At 40.0% G+C, this 18,584-nt stretch overlaps 2 protein-coding genes across 5 annotated transcripts in view; one reads left to right on the forward strand and one right to left on the reverse strand.

Annotated features, from left to right (window-relative positions):
• Nucleotides 1-805: 805 nt before the first annotated feature.
• On the reverse strand, nucleotides 806-4,882 carry LOC128314479 (splicing factor 3A subunit 2-like). The gene is made up of 2 exons (XM_053217006.1): nucleotides 3,880-4,882; nucleotides 806-2,544 (listed from the first exon to the last, which is right to left on the reverse strand). Exon 1 carries the CDS (start codon nucleotides 4,772-4,774, stop codon nucleotides 4,211-4,213), a length of 564 nt encoding a protein of 187 aa, XP_053072981.1. The 5' UTR covers nucleotides 4,775-4,882; the 3' UTR covers nucleotides 806-2,544; nucleotides 3,880-4,210.
• The window catches only part of SEC24D (SEC24 homolog D, COPII coat complex component), a 104,956-nt gene continuing 90,867 nt past the window's right edge, over nucleotides 4,496-18,584 (forward strand). For 2 of the 4 annotated variants that reach the window (XM_027063521.2, XM_027063515.2), the window contains exons 1-3: nucleotides 4,496-4,629; nucleotides 6,795-6,953; nucleotides 17,668-17,797. In XM_027063521.2, coding sequence (XP_026919322.1) covers nucleotides 6,836-6,953; nucleotides 17,668-17,797 — 248 coding nt within the window. In that variant the 5' untranslated portion in view covers nucleotides 4,496-4,629; nucleotides 6,795-6,835. Of the gene's footprint in view, nucleotides 4,630-5,242; nucleotides 5,381-5,462; nucleotides 6,049-6,794; nucleotides 6,954-17,667; nucleotides 17,798-18,584 lie in introns of those variants that run through there. The other 2 variants (XM_027063522.2, XM_027063523.2) reach the window with 2 other exon arrangements.

The following is an 18,584-nucleotide window of genomic DNA, read 5'->3' on the forward strand; positions in this document are numbered from 1 at the left end:
CCTGCTACCTCTCACTCCTTTTTTCCCTAACTTATTTTTGTCCTCAGGGACTCAGTTCAGATGCCACCTCCATCAGGGAGATATCTCTCACTTTCCAAGTCTGGGCTCAATGTCTCTTCTTACATTTTCCCATGGCAACTTAGTCTTCTCATAGAACTCTAATCCACTGTTACCATACTTATAGGTCCCACCAGATGAAGTGTTGGCAAGCTTTTTCTTTAAAGGGCCAGGTAGTATATATTTTAGGTTTTTTGAGTTTTGTGGGAAATGTCACAACTACTCAACTCTGCTGCTGTAGTGCAAAAGCAACCACAGAGAGTATAATAATGAAAAGCATGGCTGTGTTCCAATAAAACCTTATTTATGGACATTGAAATTTGAATTTCATATAATTTTTATGTGTCACGAAATATTATTCTTCTTCTGATTTTTTTCAACTATCTAAAAATATAAAAACCATTTTCAGCTTGCAGGCTGTACAAAAATAAGCAGGTGGGCCAGATTTTGTAGTTTGCCAATCCCTGTACTCTTCCATGAACTTTTAATAGCTATAGCAGTGTCTATCCAACTTCATATCCACAGTGCTTAGTACAGCATCCAGCTTATAGTGAGTGCTTAATAAATGTTAAATAAGTAAAACTCATATAGCTAGTAGTGAGTGATAGTTTCAGGATTCAAACCTGAGTCAACTTGACCTGGCAGTGTGATGTCACACTGCCCAATCTATGCCTGATGACGTAAGTAATGCAGTACACTCAGAGCAAGATATTCAAGATATTAGCAAAGTAATTCTAGCTAGGAGTGAAACTGCTGGGCCATATGGTAACTCTATATTTTAACTCTAAAAAAATATTTCTTCTAGAATCAGCTTTGGTAAGTTACATTTTCACAAGAGATTTCAATTTTAATTATTTTGTTATTGTCTTTTTGTATGGGGGGTGATATTGCCTGTTTTATTTTAAAAATAAAATCTCATACAGAGTGGCAACATTGCCTAATTGCTAAGTGCACAGCCTTTGAGCCAGACTGCTCCAAAAACTACGTTGAAACTACGCTGTTTATTTGAAGTTCCCAAGAATATTAAAAATGTATATCTAAACAAAAATTTGTACATGAATGTTCATGACATTATTCATAATAGCCAAAAGGGGGAAGCAACCTAACTGCCCATCAACTGATGAATGGATAGTGAAATGTGTTATATCCATACAATGGAATATTATTTGGCAATAAGGAAATAAGTACTAATACATACTACTTCATGGATTAACCTTGAAAACATTATGCTAGGGGCACCTGGGTGGCTCAGTCCGTTAAGTGTCTACCTCTTGGTTTCAGCTCATGTTATGATCTCACAGTTTCATGGATTTGAGCCATGCATTGGTCTCTGTGCTGGCAGCATGGAGCCTGCTTTGGATTCTCTCTCTCTCCCCTATCTCTGCCCTTCCCCACGTGTGCTGTCTCTGTCTCTCTTTAAATAAATAAACTTAAAAAAAAAAAGGAAACATTATGCTAAGTGAAAGGATAGTCACAAAGGGCTACGTATTATATGATTCCATTTATATGAAGTGTCTAGGATAGGAAATCTTTACAGATAAAAAGTAGACCAGTGGTTGCCTAGGGCTGTAGAATGGGAGGGTAGTGGGGAAAAGGCAGTGACTACTAATGGGCAGGGTTTATTGGGGAGGGATGAAAATATTCTAAAATTGTGGTGATGGCTATACAACTCTGTAAACATACTAAAACCCATAGGACTATATACCTTAAATGGGTGAATTGTTAATTATATCTCAATAAAACTTGTATTAAAAAAACAGAGAAAGAAGTAATTTCCAGAAGTACCTTTGCGTCTGGCCCTTGATGATCATTTAAACTGTATTTTTACTGTTATTGGTTGCTGCTCAAGTTAGCCTACCATGTACCCTTCTCGCCACCACCATTTAATTTGGCCTTATTTATTGTGTTTTCAGATGTTTAATACAGTCCAAGTCTTGGCTATTTCATTTTTAAAAAATATAAATCCTCTTCAAACTGTAGCTTTTCAACCAGAGACTCCAAATTTCTTAAGTTACATAAATGCTTAGAGCACCATAGTTTTTTTCCAAAGGATATATATAACAGAAAGAACCCTGAGTATTGTCAGGTAATTCATTCTCTTTCTATACAATCTTTTGCACCGTCGATTATCTTCTTTATTTTCCTTTTACAGTTAGAACAGAGGGATTCCTGGCTCTGGCTCAGTCGGTGGAGCATGTGACTCTTGATCTCCGGGTTATGAGTTCCAGCTCCACGTTGGGTGAAGAGATTACTAAAAAGTAAATAAATAAGAATAAATTTAGAACAGAAAGACCCTAAAGAACACAGAACTCCAGCACATGGACACTCCCTGTGACCTCACCTTTCAATTAGGATTTGGTTACCAGGGTGACCACATTAATTATACATGGAACATCAGAGGCTGACATCAGGTGACAGTGAGGTAGTTTGGACCAAGGAAGGCTGGGAATCCAGGCTGATCCTCCTGTCTGGTAAAGGCCAATAATCCTACAAAAAGCGTAATGTCAGAAGTTAGTCACTAAAGGGGTGGTATATAAGGTCACGAGAAGGGAAACTGGCCTGAAACCAGAAGTCTATTCATAAGAAAAAGAAATTTGTGATTGGTAACTCCAGTAACTGGTAGAACTGTATGGTCTATTATGGTCTTAGTTATTTGAAAGCTTAACTATAAGGCAGTTACAGGAGAGAAAGGCAAACCCATTTAATAGAGAAGAGCAAATCAGAGTAATATTAAGAGAAAGAAAAATGAGGTAAAAATTACTTTGAAATACAATTAGAAGGCATGACTTCCAACTAAAAGACCAGGAGGTTATTTTCATTTTCTGAAATTTGGTTTATTAATCTATAAGTGATTAAGTTGAATTCACTTCTCACTGAATACTGACTTATCCATATATCTAATCCCTTCCAGCTTTAAATATTTAGGAATTCAACACTTAGTGCTGAAATCACAAGTTGTTTGTCTGGTATCCCTGAACAAAGAGTTAGAAAGAATTTACAAATTCAAATTTAGTGGTTTTATAGAGGCAACAAGCCAACCAGCTGATAGGAATCAGCTCTCCTATCTCTGAGAGACTACTGTTTCTTACATTGTGACATAACTGTGATATGACAACTTTTTTTTATTGCTCTTACAAGTTGTGTTGCTTCAACACAGATCAAAGCTTCCTAAACTTCATCAAACATTTTCATTATACTGAGAATACAGGAAACAAATTAAAAAAAAATTTTTTATTGTAGATTTTCAAATCTAACCAATGGGCAGGGCATCACACTTTAAAGCTGTAGAAAAAGGAGAAGTGGGAAAGAGACCATTAGACTTCACCATGCTGGAATAACTTAAAATGCCTGCAAAAACTCATGTAGCATTTCAGCAGTAGCATTATACCCATGCAAGTGTTTGCCCAAGGATTTCATCAGTAAAGGGATTTGTCAAGCAGTCTTTATCTTCTTGCAGTCCAGAGAAAAGCATATTTTGAAAACAAAACACTGATTTGGTTTGCTTTGTGTAAGTTTGGTAGCTATACCAAACCTAGGGTTGGCTGAAGGCCTTTCTATCTAGCAGTGGGGCGTTGTGAGAAACCAGCGAGATGGTCCTAGTTTTTAAGGCTGGATAGAGAAGTCAAGTCCCAGGTCTCACATAGGTTGTCTTTCTCAGCTGTTTCTTAACAACACAGTGAGCTAAACACTGGGTCCTTATGTATGAATTGATTCCTGTTTGGGGTGGGTTCAATCATTCTCCCTCACAATGAATCTGTAGGCATTCCTTGAAGGAATACACAGAAGTCTAGCAATTTCAGCTTCAATGAAGGCACCTCTTACCACACTTTTCAGTTAGGACATCTTTTTCTACCTATTTTACACGTTGCCAAGCTGCTTCGGACGTTCCTTCTTCTGTAGTGCATTGCACAAATGCGTCATCAAATTGTCCGTATACACGTGCCAGATTCGCCTTTAAACTCTCATCTCTTCGGAGTCTTGAATCGTGTACCTTCCATATTAGCAAGCAATACCTGTAATATCAGTTACTCAAGTAATACGTAATGAATAGCTGAAGCTGCAACCTGTTGAATGAAAGAATGAATGAACACTCATTACGCACTCCCGCCTTCCTACATGGCTCCGCTGTGAAAACACTGATTTATCAAAAGCGTTAACATTTTGACCTGTTATAGGGGAACAAACAAACAAAGAAACAAACAAAACACACAGAAAGAGGCGAATAGAAAAAAAAAAAGGAAGGACGGGCTGCCCAAACTCCGACAGTTCTCTCGGCCAGGCCCCGCCTCCGGCCCCGCCCCGCCCCGTCGCGTCTGTGCGCGTGCGCCGGCGGGTGCGCGGCAGCCGGTCTGAGCCCCGGCGCTGGGGGCGCGCAGCCGGGAGAGTGTTTGACGTGGCAGTTCCCAGCCCAGCTGCAACTCTGTGCGCGAGACCAGCCTGTGGGGACACAGGGCCGGGGGAAAGGCGCCGCGGGAGCAGCGGCCGCAGCGGGAGCGGGGTCACCGGGGGCAGCTGGCGCTAGGAGCAGAGCGCAGGCTCTCGGAAGTCCAGACGCGTGCGGGAGCAGAACAGGTAATGCCTCGCCCTGCCTAGCTACGCTCTGGCGGGACAGCCCCTCCCCAGGCACAGCTGGAGCGGGGTGCGGTGCGGGGCCTGGGATGGGGGTTGGCGGGAGGCTGGATGCTAAGCTGTGGCAGGGCAGCGGAGGAGACCTCATACTTAGCTCCTACAGCCCTTTCGTGCAGTTTAATAATAATAGGGGTGGGGTGGGTGGGCGTGGGCATTTTCTTACCCGCCCCCGCCCCCATCTTTTTGTCTTGGGATGCTGGGACTGCGTGCTTAGGGTCCTAACCAGCCCCAAGATTCCAGGGACACTGCCAGTGGTTTTCTTGTCTCCGTATCAACTTAATTTCCTTTTTGGAGGAAGGCAATATTGGAAATATTGATAGTAAAAATGGCAACTGTATCTTCAAGCTTCGGGACATCCTGAGAGTGCAGCCAATTTGTCCAAATCCGAACCTGGTCCAGGGTGAGAGGCACACCTCGGCGATAATTGACCAGTGACAATGGCCTGGGGCTCCCCAGATTTTGATCCTAGGCCTGCTGTTGCCAAGTGGCTTTCTGCCATGTCGCCGCTTGAAGCTGAGTCAGGTTTCTGTAACTTGGTGCTGTGTGAGGAAGTTTGACGTGGCAAACCGGGCTGCGTGAGGAAGCAAATTCCTGTCAGGACCAGTAGAGAGGGACCCGACTGCTTGCTTCCTGCTGTTCGGAGTGAACATCCCGGCCTTGCCTCTCCGTCACTCAGCAACAGGCTGCTACGTAGGTGTGTGCTCCTGCTGACTTCCGAAATGTGCTTGGTTGGATGAGCTTGACCAAAGCTCAGGCTGCCACGTCTCTCTCTGCTGAAGTGGGAGGAGGGAAAAAAGTGTTGTCAGTAACAAAGTGGACCAGCAGGCTTCTTCCTGTCTCTCCTCTCTGCAGTTCTTGCCTTCCAAGAAGAGGAAAGTGATCTTACGATATTTTCGCTTGGTCCTTTTAATTTTGGAAACGCATAGTTTAATAGGAAAATGAAACCGAATGAAGAATGACATTTCCTGAATGTAGGTCTATTTCAAGGCTTAGCAGGTATCACCGAAATTTACCTTAAAAGGTAGTATCGTAAAATAACAACAGGAAGGGTATTTCTATGCCAGGTAAAAGAAACCGGAGAGAAATCGTAGTATCAGTGTTTTATATCTGCCAAATCTTTAGAAACTTTATTTTGTAAGAGGGAGCTGAGGCCCAGAGAGGTTCTTCACCTTATCCCATGTCACACAGCTAAGTATTAGTATATTTATAGTGAAAGCCTACTTCCTTTGCTAGGATTCACAGCCTTTTTTGTTACAAAAGATTTTTTGACAATAGTTCTGTGAAATGTCTCTTGTCTTGTGAAACCTGGAAAAAATGGAAAATTTAAAACAAATTGATGTTTAGCTTCTGAGTAGAATCAAGGTGGGTATGTTACATTTGTGTGTGTGTGTGTGTTGCCTGAACATATATGAAATTGCTTTTTTTCTTTGTTCCTTAAATATATGTGCATATGTTTTCAGAGGTGTGATATTTAAATTAGAAAGAGAGTCTGTCATCTCTGAATGAGAAACCACTGACAACTCCCAAATTGTTGTAGGCTGCAACCTGCCTTAGTCATTTCATGACTCACAGAGTGAGTCCATTATCCGCTCCTTTATCTTCTGCTGTATTTGTTGGACTATTGATCTCTCTTCGTCCTAACTGCCTAACGAAAATTACTAATTAGGATAGCACTGAAATGACACAAGCTAAAAAACATTTGGTTGCAGACCACTGGCAGTTGTGCTGGTCAGTGAATTGAATGACTGTGATTATTGCCAGTGGCATGCTTTGCGCTGAAACAGGGCCATGGAAACCAAAGGCACAAACATAGGAGAGACTATCTGTGAAATAGTTCATTCTTCCAAAGAAAAAGTGATTGGCAAGTTGTTATTCATATTTTGTGCCTGAGAATTTGCCTATAGAAGCGAGTTACTGAGTTCCATAGAGCTATGAATAGAGCCTGTTTAGGGGATAATGGTATATGTTGTGTGATATGCAGACGTCTCGTGCACCTGATATTTTCCTCAAACCATTGTAAATATTTACTAACGGCATTCTTATTTTTAATAGCATTAAGTAACTCAAAAATCTCTTGTTGACTTTTTTTTTTTTCCCTTCTGTTGCAGGCTTCTTTTGTAGAGCTACCCCTTGGAATGATATTTTCATAATGAGTCAACAAGGATATGTGGCTACACCCCCCTATTCTCAGTCCCAGCCTGGAATAGGTCTTTCTCCACCACATTATGGACACTATGTGGACCCCTCTCATGCAGGTTCTCCACCAGGTAAAGTGCATTATTTTGGCTTGTATGTGATTATTGATTCTCAGTACTCGGAGACTTAAGATATTCTGAAAGAGCAGCTTTGGGAGTGTTGAATGGTCATTATATAATGCAGTGGTTTGAGAGTATAGGCTTATTTGGAAAAGTATATTATAGAAGAAGCCTGCATCATCAGTTTGGTTATTGCTTGGAATACAACGAGTTTGGTTTTAAAATATAGATTAAAACAACTGACGAATGGATAAAGAAATTGTGGTTTATATACACAATGGAGTACTACGTGGCAATGAGAAAGAATTAAATATGGCCTTTTGTAGCAACGTGGATGGAACTGGAGAGTGTTATGCTAAGTGAAATAAGTCATACAGAGAAAGACAGATACCATATGTTTTCACTCTTAAGCGGATCCTGAGAAACTTAACAGAAGACCATGGGGGAGGGGAAGAAAAAAAAAAAGATTAGAGAGGGAGGGAGCCAAACCATAAGAGGCTCTTAAAAACTGAGAATAAACTGAGGGTTGATGGGTGGGGGGAGGAAGGGGAAAGGGGGTGATGGGCATTGAGGAGGGCACCTGTTGGGATGAGCACTGAGTGTTGTATGGAAACCAATTTGACAATAAATTTCATATTTAAAAAAAATGAAAAAAATAATTAAAAAAATAAATATGACCTTTGATTATTAAAAAAAAAAAATAGATTAAAACAAAGAAGCTCCTGAATGTTTTGTTTTTACTGTTAGACTTGTTCTTGCTATTAATCAGTTGTGTGGGGTTATTTAAACATTTAATAAAAAACTAAATTAAATATGTACATATATATCATACATACTATATATATTATATATATATATATATATACATACACTAAAGTGCTTTTGGCAATCATAAAAAATCAGGCTTGATATTGGAAAAATATGATTAGATTCGTATGTCAAAGGTTACAAAGTGATAATAACAAAAACATGGCCTTACCTTGAAATAATTAGTGATTGAAATCATTAATGGAGTGGGATTACCATTGCTCTGATGGAAGTTGGCACCATGAAGCCACCTCCCTTTATCAAGAGGCTGCTCTGAGGGACCCAAGTTTCAGGGTCAGGGGTGAGGCTAATAAGAGCTTGTTTCAGGTCTAATGGTCCCAAATTTCCTAAAAATATTTGTTTAAGACAGTTATTAGGAATTCCGAGAGAATGCTGAGGAATTCATCTCAAATTGTTGTGTAAATCAGTGAGTGTCTCTTGGGGATCACTAGGACTGACTCAGATATGTAGAATCTGGGCTCTGCTGGATGGCATGTATGGAGTGCAAATCACTGAGGGCTGGGGAATGCCCTGTAGGGAGGTTTGACTGCAGCCGCCACACAAAGTTTGTTTCAGAAGATGCTCTAAAGACTGTGAATTTCCTGTGGACAGTGACTCTTGTGATTTAGTCTGCCCTCATTTTTAAAAACCTTCAGATGAGGCATCCCCCTCTTGTCCAGAACCAATCTTCCCCATAATATTTATAGATCTGGATCCTGTAGGAACTTTTTCTTGTTTCTCTCTATCAGGTGGTTCATTGCCCCTCTGCATTTGTATATGATGAAGATTATAAACTGCTCTTTTCGAGTGCTTACCATGTATCAAAAACTGGTCCTAAAAGCTTTACGTGCATTATTTTATTTAATCCTCACACAATGCTATGCAATAGATTGTTAGCCCTGTTTTGCAGCTAAGGAAACTGAATGGCTGGTATACTATGATTTATCCAAGGTCACAGAGCTGGTGGGGTAGCCAGGATGCATACCCAAGTATCTCAAGAAAACAAACAACAAACTCTAATACACACCTAAGTAGAACATTCAGTATCATTCACTCTTCCTTCCTCTCTTCAAGACAGCCATGTTTTTAAGAAATTACTTGCTTTCCTCAGTGACTCTCCATCCTTGCCTTTCGATCCCTCCATGGCTCAATGTAGTCTGCTCCATAGCTTGGGCCCCATCCACTCTTCCCCTTCTCCCACCAAGGTCATCAGTGGCCCTACCACCAGATGCAGTAGACAGTATCCTGTCATCTTTTGAATTTGACACTGCTTATGGCTCTTCTTTGTACAAAACTCTTCTCCTTTGGTTCCAGTGACACCATATTTTAATATTTTTCTTGGTGGCTTTTTGGACATCTTTTTCTAAGGAGTCCCCTACCCCTTCTATATGACCATAAGTATTGCTGTTTCTCCTTCTTTGTTCTTCTTAATTTTTTTTTAATTTTAAGCAATCTCCATGCCCAACTTGGGGCTTGAACTCATGACCCTGAGGTCAAGAGTCGCATGCTCTACCAACTGAGCCAGCGAGGTACCCCTCTCCTTCTTTGTTCTGTCATCACCCCTTTTCTCTCACTCTATAGGTATTTCCCTAGGCTGTAACCTTCCATATCAAGTACTAATCTCTCAGATCTATTTCTCCAGCCCATATGTCTCTCTTAAGCTACAGACTCTTATTTTCAATTGCCCACCTGTGTACGTGGGCACATTGAACTCATCATATCCAAAATAATTCAGAATGTTTTTCATAAAACCTACTTTTCCCTGGCATTCCATATCTCACCCAGCATCATCATCATTCACTCAGTTATCCAAATTAGAAACTTTCACTATTAAAAACATTCTCTCCCTTTTACCTTCTTCAATCCAACTGTCCTCCCAATTTCTTTTTTAAAAACAATTTTTTTAATGTTTATTTATTTTTGAGAGAGAGAGAGAAAGAAAGAGGGAGAGAGAGAGAGTGCTGTCAGCACAGAGCCTGATGCAGGGCTCGAATCCACGAGCTGTGAGATCATGAACCAAAGTTGGATGCTTAACTGACTGAGCCACCCAGGCGCCCCCCTCCCTATTTCTTTTGGGGAAATTGTAAACCTCTTTCCTACCTGCTTCCTCCTCTCTATCTTGTCACTCGTCTTGTTCAAGCCATCCATTTCTCATCTGGATTACTAAAATAGTCTCTTAACCATTCTCTATCTTCTGTACTGCCTCCAGTCCTGTGCTAGAGGGATATTTATTTACTTATTTTTTTAAGCTTATTTATTTGTTTTGAGAGAGAGAGAGAACATGCAAATGTGAGCAGGGGAGGGGCAGAGAAAGAGAGAGCGAATCCCAAGCAGGCTCCGCACTGCCAGCACAGAGCCCAAAGTGGGGCTGTGAGGCCGTGTCCTGAGCCAAAATCAAGAGTTGGAAACTCAACCCACTGAGCCACCCAGGTGCCCCTGGAGGGATTTTGCCTTTCTTTTTCTTAAAACCTTTTATAGCTTCCCATTGGCTCTGATTGAATTTTAGGCTCCATAGACCTTCATTAATTTACCCATTTTCTTTTTTTCATCTGCCAAATTATCATACCTGTTATTGCAGTGGTACTAAGCCATTAGTCATTTAGAGTCTGGTTTGTACTGGTGCTCTCATTTGCACTCCACACTACCAGAAGGTGGATCCATGCCTTCATGTTGTCCTCCACACTCCTGCTTTAGACTCACTTCAAGTGCTGTGCCTACAGATGTTTCTGACCACTGTTCTTTCTCAGGCTTGTCTATAAGTCCTTTTTTCCTTTTGTGTTCTTCTAACATTTGTGCAGGCCTCTATACCATTTGCCACACTGTAGTTTAATAGATGTGCCTGGAGCAGGGAAGGTACCCATTAAATGAGTGTGTGAATGACAAGCCGCTCCATTCATCAGCAACTCTCTGGTGTTTACCAGTATTAAAACAATAATAACAAGGAAACTTCCTCTGTTGGATTAAAACCTTCACACTTTAATTTAAGCCTTTTTCTGCTTATTCAATTCTCAGATGGATACCGGGCTATCAGACTCTATAAATATACCTTTTTGTAAAATATGGTGTTTTTGTTGAATTACTTAAGGCTGTTACTACATTACCCTAGCCTTTATTTCTCTGGGCTGAATGACCCTAGATCTCCTAATCTTCAGTCATCAGGTGCCTTCTTTTCTAGTCTTTTGGTGACCCTTTTATTGGTTTTCTGGCAGATACAGGCAATCTAGTTGTGGTTCTTTGAAGTATCTGTTCTACCATAGATATGAGCAGTGCTAACTCTTGTTTTGTGTTTCTCACAGATCATACCTCCATTTGTGCCTATTGTGTGATGCTAGGGCTATGTAGTAAAATTTAACACATTTATTGAGTGAGAAAAATACTTGCGGCAATATAACAATGAATAAAATAAACCTAATCTCAGCCTTTAGAGTACTTACTTACCTAGTGGGACATGTGTCAAGTACCTTGATAGTGGCAATACAGGGGGTGTAGTAGTATGATAAAGGAGGTGGAAGGTGGTATGGAAGCACATGTCAGGGGCACATAACCAAGACTTACGGATAAAGGGAATCCTCCTGGAAGAAATGACCTGGAAGATGAGTAAGAGTTGGCCAGGTAGTGAGGCAGCTTAGTGGGGTCAGGAGGTGGCACTTTTGAGCCATTTGCAAGAGGTTCAGCATGGCTGGGATGTAGAGTGCCAGCAGTGAGGGGTATGCCTGGAGTGGAAAGCAGGGCCATCTTAAGACTTTATTTAGGCTTTATTTTAAGGTCAGTAGGATGCCACTGAGGCATTTTAAGCTAGGAAGGGTCATAATCCCATGTATATTTTAAAAAGAGTTATATTCTACATTAGAAAGGATGGAGAAGGCATCAGACCTGGACACACTGCTTTCTGGAATAGGGTTTCTCATCCTCAGCACTGTTGACACTTGGGGCCAATTAATTCTTTGTCGTGGGAGGTTGTGCTGTGCAGTGTAGGATATTTAATAGCATTCTTGGCCTCTACTCAGTAGATACCAGTACTCCCCCTCCTATCCCCACCTGACCCATCCCCATCCCCACGCCTTGGCAACCAAAAATCTTAGACATTGCCCAAATGTGTCTTCAGATGAAAAATCATCCCTAATTGAGGACCACTGGTCTGGAAGCTGAGAGGCAAGAACTAATATTGATGTCCTGGAACTAAGGGCGATGGAAGTGGTGAGGCTTATAATAAATAGCAAACTTATATACATACACTACCGGGCACAGTGCCTCAGGAAAAGTAGTCATTACATGTCCATGCAATAGGGAATTTATCTTTGTTTTATTTATTTAAAATTATATATGTGTGTGTATGTATGTACATATATATATACACATACACCCACACATATATATATTTAAGCATGATAAGTGCATTCCTTAATCACCATCATCTATTTCACCTGTCCTCCCACACTCATCTCTCTAGTAACCATCAGTTTGTTCTCTATAGTTAAGAGTCTATTTCTTGGTTGGTCTCTCCATCACTCTCTTTTTCCCCATTTGCTCATTTGTTTTGTTTCTTCAATTCCACATATGAGTGATATCATATGGCATTTTTCTTTCTCTAATTTTGCTAGAGCTAATACCTATTCTTCTCAAACCATTCCAAAAAATAAAAGAGGAAGGAGAACTTCCAAATTCATTTTATGAGGCTAGTATCACTTTGATACTAAAACCAGATAAAGGCACCACAAAAAAAAAAAAAAAAAAAGAGAGAGAGCTACAGGCCAATATCTCTCATGAATGTAGATGCAAAAATCCTCAACAAAATATTAGCAAACCAAATCCATCAATACGTGAAAAAAATCATACACTAACGGGAACCCTCTTGCTCTGTTGGTGGGAATACAAACTGGTCCAGCCTCTCTGGAAAACAGTGTGGAGGTTCCTCAAAAAATTAAAAATAGAACTACCCTATGACCCAACAATAGCACTGCTAAGAATTTACCCAAGGGATATAAGAGTGCATAGCAGCGCTTTCAACAATAGCCAAATTATGGAAACAGCCTAAATGTCCATCAGCTGATGAATGGATAAGAAGATGTGGTTTATATATACAATGGAATATTACTTGGCAATGAGAAAGAATAAAATCATGCCATTTGCAGCAATGTGGATGGAACTAGAGGGTATTATGCTAAGTGAAATGTCTGTCAGAGAAAGACAGATATCATGTTTTCACTCATATGTGTATCCTGAGAAACGTAACAGAAGACCATGGGAGAAGGGAAGTAGAAAAAAATAGTTACAGAGAGGGAGGGAGGTAAACCATAAGAAACTCTTAAACATAGAGAACAAACTGAAGGTTGATGGAGGATGGAAGAGAGGAGAAAGTGGGTGATGGGCATTGAGGAGGGCACTTATTGGGATGAATGCTGGGTGTTGTATGTAAGCCAATTTAACAATAAATTATATTAAAAAAATAAAAAAATAAAGTGCAAAAAAAATCATATATCACAATTGAGATTTACTCCCAAGATGCAAGTGTGGTTCACTTTTTGCAAAACAATCGACATGATACATCACGTCAACAAGAGAAAGGATAAAAACCATATGATCATTTCAATAGATGCAGAACAAGCATTTGACAAAGTACAACATCCATTCATGATAAAAACTCTTTGCAAAGTGGGTCTAGAGGGAACATACCTTAATGTAATAAAGGCCTCATAAGAAAAATGCACAGGTTATATCATACTCAACGATGAAGAACTGAGAGCTTTTCCCCTAAGGTCAGGAACAACACAGGAATGTCTATTCTTAACCACTTTTATTCAATACAGTACTAGAAGTCCTAGCCACAGCAATTAGACAACAGAAAACAATAAAAGGGGTAAACTTTTTTTTTCACAAGTGGTTTTTAATTTTGGTTTTAGTTTATCAGATCCAGGGCCAAGTCCAAAATATACTTTTCTGTGATGTTGTTTTGGTCAGGAGTTTTTTTGTTGGTAGCAGAGACTATTATAGTGGAAAGTGATTTGTTAAAGGTATCAGGAAGCTAAGAGAATCTAGAGAAAGCCAGAACCAGCTTGGGAGTCCATGGTCCATAGAAATACACACTCCACACAGGACTATTCCATTAGCAGCCACTGCCTTTCTACCCCAGAACCACCATTTCTGCTTCCTGGCCAGGGTCTCCCAGTGATGTGTTGCTTTGCTGAATTTAGAATACATGGCAATTACATTTGTAAGAGGTTTATGCAATGGATGTTCCGTCTTTCTAGCTCAGGACCATACAGAAGGGCAAGCCAGAAAGGAAAATGGAATTGGTATTGAGTAAGCCAGTCTATATCTGCCATGATATTAAAGACCAGTTTGTGATTTTAGATATTTTTCTTTTGGCATAAGCATAGTTATTAGTTCTTCTGGTAGGTTTTTCTTATTAAAATTCTCGTACTGCTCTATAAAGAATTCAATTTCTTTTTATCTCTGACCACTTTTGAAAATACCTGTAACGTGATCAGGAGAAGACTGTGACTTTGCAGATAAAAGTTATACTGGTTTCCCTTTGCCCTGAGGATAGAGTCCAAATGGCACACAGGACTTTGCAGCCTGACCCGACCAACCTGGACAACCTCTGTTCCAGCCACTTTCCTTCATAATCTCTCTGCACTGAACCTTCTGCCTGTCCCTGATCATGCCATGCTCTCTCATATCTTTGCTGAAGTTTTCCCTTCTGCCTGAAACCCTCTCTCCTGTCTCTACACTAAGAAAACTCTTGCTTGTCTTGCAAGATTCAGCTCAACCAGTCCTTTCTCTTTGAACTTTTCCTTGATTTCTTTAGGAAGAGTTAGCTTGTCTTTCTGCATGTTATAACACTCATCACATGACACTGTCATTATTTGTTTACATGGTTGTGAATTCCATAAGAGCGCTCCGTGTCTCAAAGGCACATTGAATGTATATTGAACAAGAATGAGTTTGAAACGTTGCCATAGAGTTGATTTTCAAAAACAAAAAGGAAAGAACATTTTAGTGAAATTGGTATATAACAATACTGCTTGAATATATTAAGCTGTTTTTTTTTAAATTTTGTTTTTGTAACCAGAAATTTATTAACGCGTGTGTCTCATGGATACATATGGGAATACTCAGCCATAAGTAATGCTGAAAACTGTTTTTTTATTTTCTGGAACTACATATGAGGATTGTTGATGAAATTGGTATTTAGCTATTACTTAAGGAATTCGAATATTTCTGGTTTCTTGTAGTACATATAATTATTATTTTGGCACTAGTGTTGTGGATTTTCTACTTTTGTCCAAAATAATGTTTCAAAAATGAAAATGCAAGTGTACATATAATTATGGTGTATATGTTCTGTTAGAATATAAATCCTTGAAAAAAGGAGGACAGGGGCATATGGTCAGAGGAGAGGAAACCAACATTTGATGATCAATTACCTTATTTATCAGGCATTTCTGGGTGCTATTATACCTATTGTCTTATTCAGTTCTCAGAACAGTCCTTGGAGACAGGGAACATTACTGCCACGACACAGTGTTAAAAGTTGAGGTTTCAAAAGACAGGTATCTTATCAGGGTCACAGCTGTTAACTGATGGGGGAAGGAATTCAAACCCAAGTCTGTGTAACTGCAAATCTCATGTTTTTCTAACTTTGCTGGTTTTGGAGTTTAGAACTTTGTATAAAAATGTGGTGTTATAAGACTATTGGGGTGCCTGAGTGGCTTAGTCAGTTAAGTGTCTGACTCTTGATTTCTGCTTAGGTTCTGATCTTACGGTTCGTGAATTTGAGCTCTGAGTCAGGCTCTGCTCTGTCAGCTGAGGATTCTCTCTTTCCCTCTCTCTCTGACCGTCCCCATGCTTGCACTAGCTCATTCTCTCTCAAAGTAAATAAATAAGCATTAAAAAAATATTTGTTGTTTTTCTTCTTAGTATATAAAAAATTGCTAAGTAAGACTGTGACTGTAAAATTAAAACATTTTTCTTAAGTTTGAGGAATCCTGTTTTAAGAAAATAAAACCTTTTTGAAAGTTTTGATAATAATCATGAATACAGCCATTTCACTGGTTATATTACATTCTGTATTACCCAAGCATCTGAAAGCTTGCTGTCAAAAGTACTATGATGATAATATAAGAAACTTTAATTGGGCAACTACATGGTCATCCAGTTAATTCTCTTGCTATCTGAGAGAATAAGCTCTCTAGAGGAAGATAAAAGAAGAAAGGAGATGTTGGATATGAAATATCATCATGAAATCAAGTGGAGGAGTGCATAGAAGCCATCTAGGAGGTCACTGATAATGGTGCCAGAGAGAAGGGTAGAGTCAAAAGTAAGTTGAACAAGAGGTGCCTGGGTGGCTCAGTCGATTAAGCATTCAACTCTTGGTTTTGGCTCAGGTCATGGTCTTGAGGTTCATGGGTTCCTGCCCTACACTGCGCTGTCAGTGCTGAAGCCTGCTTGAGATTTCTCTCTCCCTCTCTCTTTGCCTCTCTCTCTCTCAAAGTAAATAAATAAACTTAAAAAGAAAAAGTAATTTGAATGAGCTGGTACAAACCAAGCAGGTTGGAAGTGGAGAGAACAAATAAAGACATATGTTGTCACAAATGATCTAATCGAAGCCTTTCATTTTGCAGTGAGGGAAACTGAGGTCCTTAAAGATAAAATTCTTACCCACACCATGCATGTGTTAGTAAATGGCCAGGTGGGGCCTTGAACTCCTCTGACCCACACTCAGTGATTTTTCTTCTGTACCACAATTACTCTAGAAGAGAAAAATGTCTGCAAAAAGTTCTAAAGAGAGACCTTTAAAGATCTATTTGACAAGAGCTGCTTGTAAATGAAAACAGTTACTGCCAGGAGCATTTCGTCATCACAAGGGATCCCACCTTGTGTATGACTGAGTGTGATAACTTCAGCAGTTCACCACCCAGCTATTTGGAATCCTGGAAGAATTATGAACTCTGAAGGCTTGCTTTGCCTTTGTTAGAAAAACAGATGCTACTTCCCTTTTGTTTTCCTCATGCTGTAATTCAAAGACATTTTCTAACTTTTGATTTTGGCTCAGGTCATGATCCCAGGGTCATGGGATTGAGCCCTGTGTCCGGCTCTGCGGAATGTGGAGTCTACTTAAGATTCTCTCTCTCTCTCTCTCTCTCTCTCTCTCTCCCCCCCCCCCCTCTGTACACCTCCTGTGTACGTGCACACACTCTCTCTCTCAAAAATAAAAAAAAAATAATAAAACACAAAGGCATTTTCAGAGAATTTTTTTCCCATAGTTAGAGTTAGGCTTTTTATGATACCTCATATTGTTTTGTTGTTGTTGTTGTTGTTGGAGTTATTTTCTGAAATCCAGAATGGCATTTTTCATTGCATATTCTAGCATTCTTTGTGTGATTGTGTGTTCTATCAAGGTTTTTCTACCAAACGCAAGTTTATTTCTTCTGTTTTAGTTTCTGTTTATTTCATTTTATTTATTTTTTAATGTTTATTTATTTTTGAGACAGAGAGAGACAGAGCATGAGCAGGGGAGGGGCAGAGAGAGAGGGAGGCACAGAAGCTGAAGCAGGCTCTAGGCTCTGAGCTGTCAGCACAGAGCCCGATGCGGGGCTCGAACTCACGAACTGTGAAATCATGACCTGAGCTGAAGTCGGACGCTTAACCGACGGAGCCACCCAGGCGTCCCTTAATTTCTGTTTAGTATTGAGATAATTTTCTTCTTTCTGCTCTCCTATCATTATGATGGTCAAATAACTATGGGAGAACCTGGTGTTGATAGGTCTGTGATGGTTAATGCAAATTTAAAGGAGAACTTGTCTTAACCCATTTTTTCCCCTCCTTCCCCTCCTAGTTTTCATTTTTAACCTAATGGCATGGCATCCTCTCTCTTTGCACATTCATACTCTTCTAAATTCATGCCCTTCTGTTGCAGGTATGATGAAGCCAGCAGGGCCTTTGGGGGCTGCTGTCCCTGGGGGGATGTTGCCTCAGGGCCCTTCACCTCCTGGACCCCATCAGTTTGGCCAGAATGGAGCTCATGCCCAAGGGCATCCTCCCCAAAGGTGAGCTAGGTAGATTTCAACCCTCATTTGTATATTCTACTAAAATGGTCTTACAAGTCCCTTCTAAACTTGCATGTTTATTGATTGAAAGTTTGACCTCTTGATTCTGCCCACACCCTTGAAAGGACTTGCTAGAAGACTGCCCTGGGAGACAAAGCATTTAGAAAAGGTAGGAGGGGGAAGAAAAAAACAATGCTAGTACATACTAAAAAATATATAAAAAATTACTTGTATCAATACCACACATTTTAATTTTGGATTATATTCCTCTTGTTTTAGAGTTCTGTATTAATCTCTAATTCCTTCAGATGTCTATGGCCTATATTCCCCAATAAATTTTAAATTCTCTATCCTCTTGAATCCTTCATAGAACAGATCTCAGTGCCAGTAGGTGCTTCATAAATATTTTAAAAATTAAATCAGATTGTGGCCAATGGTAAAAACTGGATTTGATGTGGAAGGTACACAGATGCCGATGAAGGATTTTTGCAGGACAATAGTAAAAACAACAGAGGAAATAAATCTTCTGTTTGTGTTTTTATAATGAATTCAGGAAGGAAAAGGTGAAAGTTGGAGGCAGGCCTGAAGAAGCCACGATAGGAGATGTAGGAGATATGTAGAGATGTGCACCCCACTGGGGACTGTCACCTGGGAGGGGAGCCAACATCACACCTTCCCTGCTGGAAGTCCCATTATTGTTTGTCCTGTGAGCTGCCACTGTTGAGACTCCTAGTGCCAAGCTGTATGTAGTGTTTACTTTGGAATTTCTCCAAGGGTTACCTGGAGG

The sequence above is a fragment of the Acinonyx jubatus genome, chromosome B1 (assembly GCF_027475565.1).
Source record: "Acinonyx jubatus isolate Ajub_Pintada_27869175 chromosome B1, VMU_Ajub_asm_v1.0, whole genome shotgun sequence".
NCBI classification, from domain to species: Eukaryota; Metazoa; Chordata; class Mammalia; order Carnivora; family Felidae; genus Acinonyx; species Acinonyx jubatus.

What these genes read in the sequence shown, in the direction of transcription:
- LOC128314479 (XM_053217006.1), bottom strand. Translation starts at nt 4,774, where the DNA reads ATGAGGTCTCCTCCGCTGCCCTGCCACAGCTTAGCATCCAGCCTCCCG.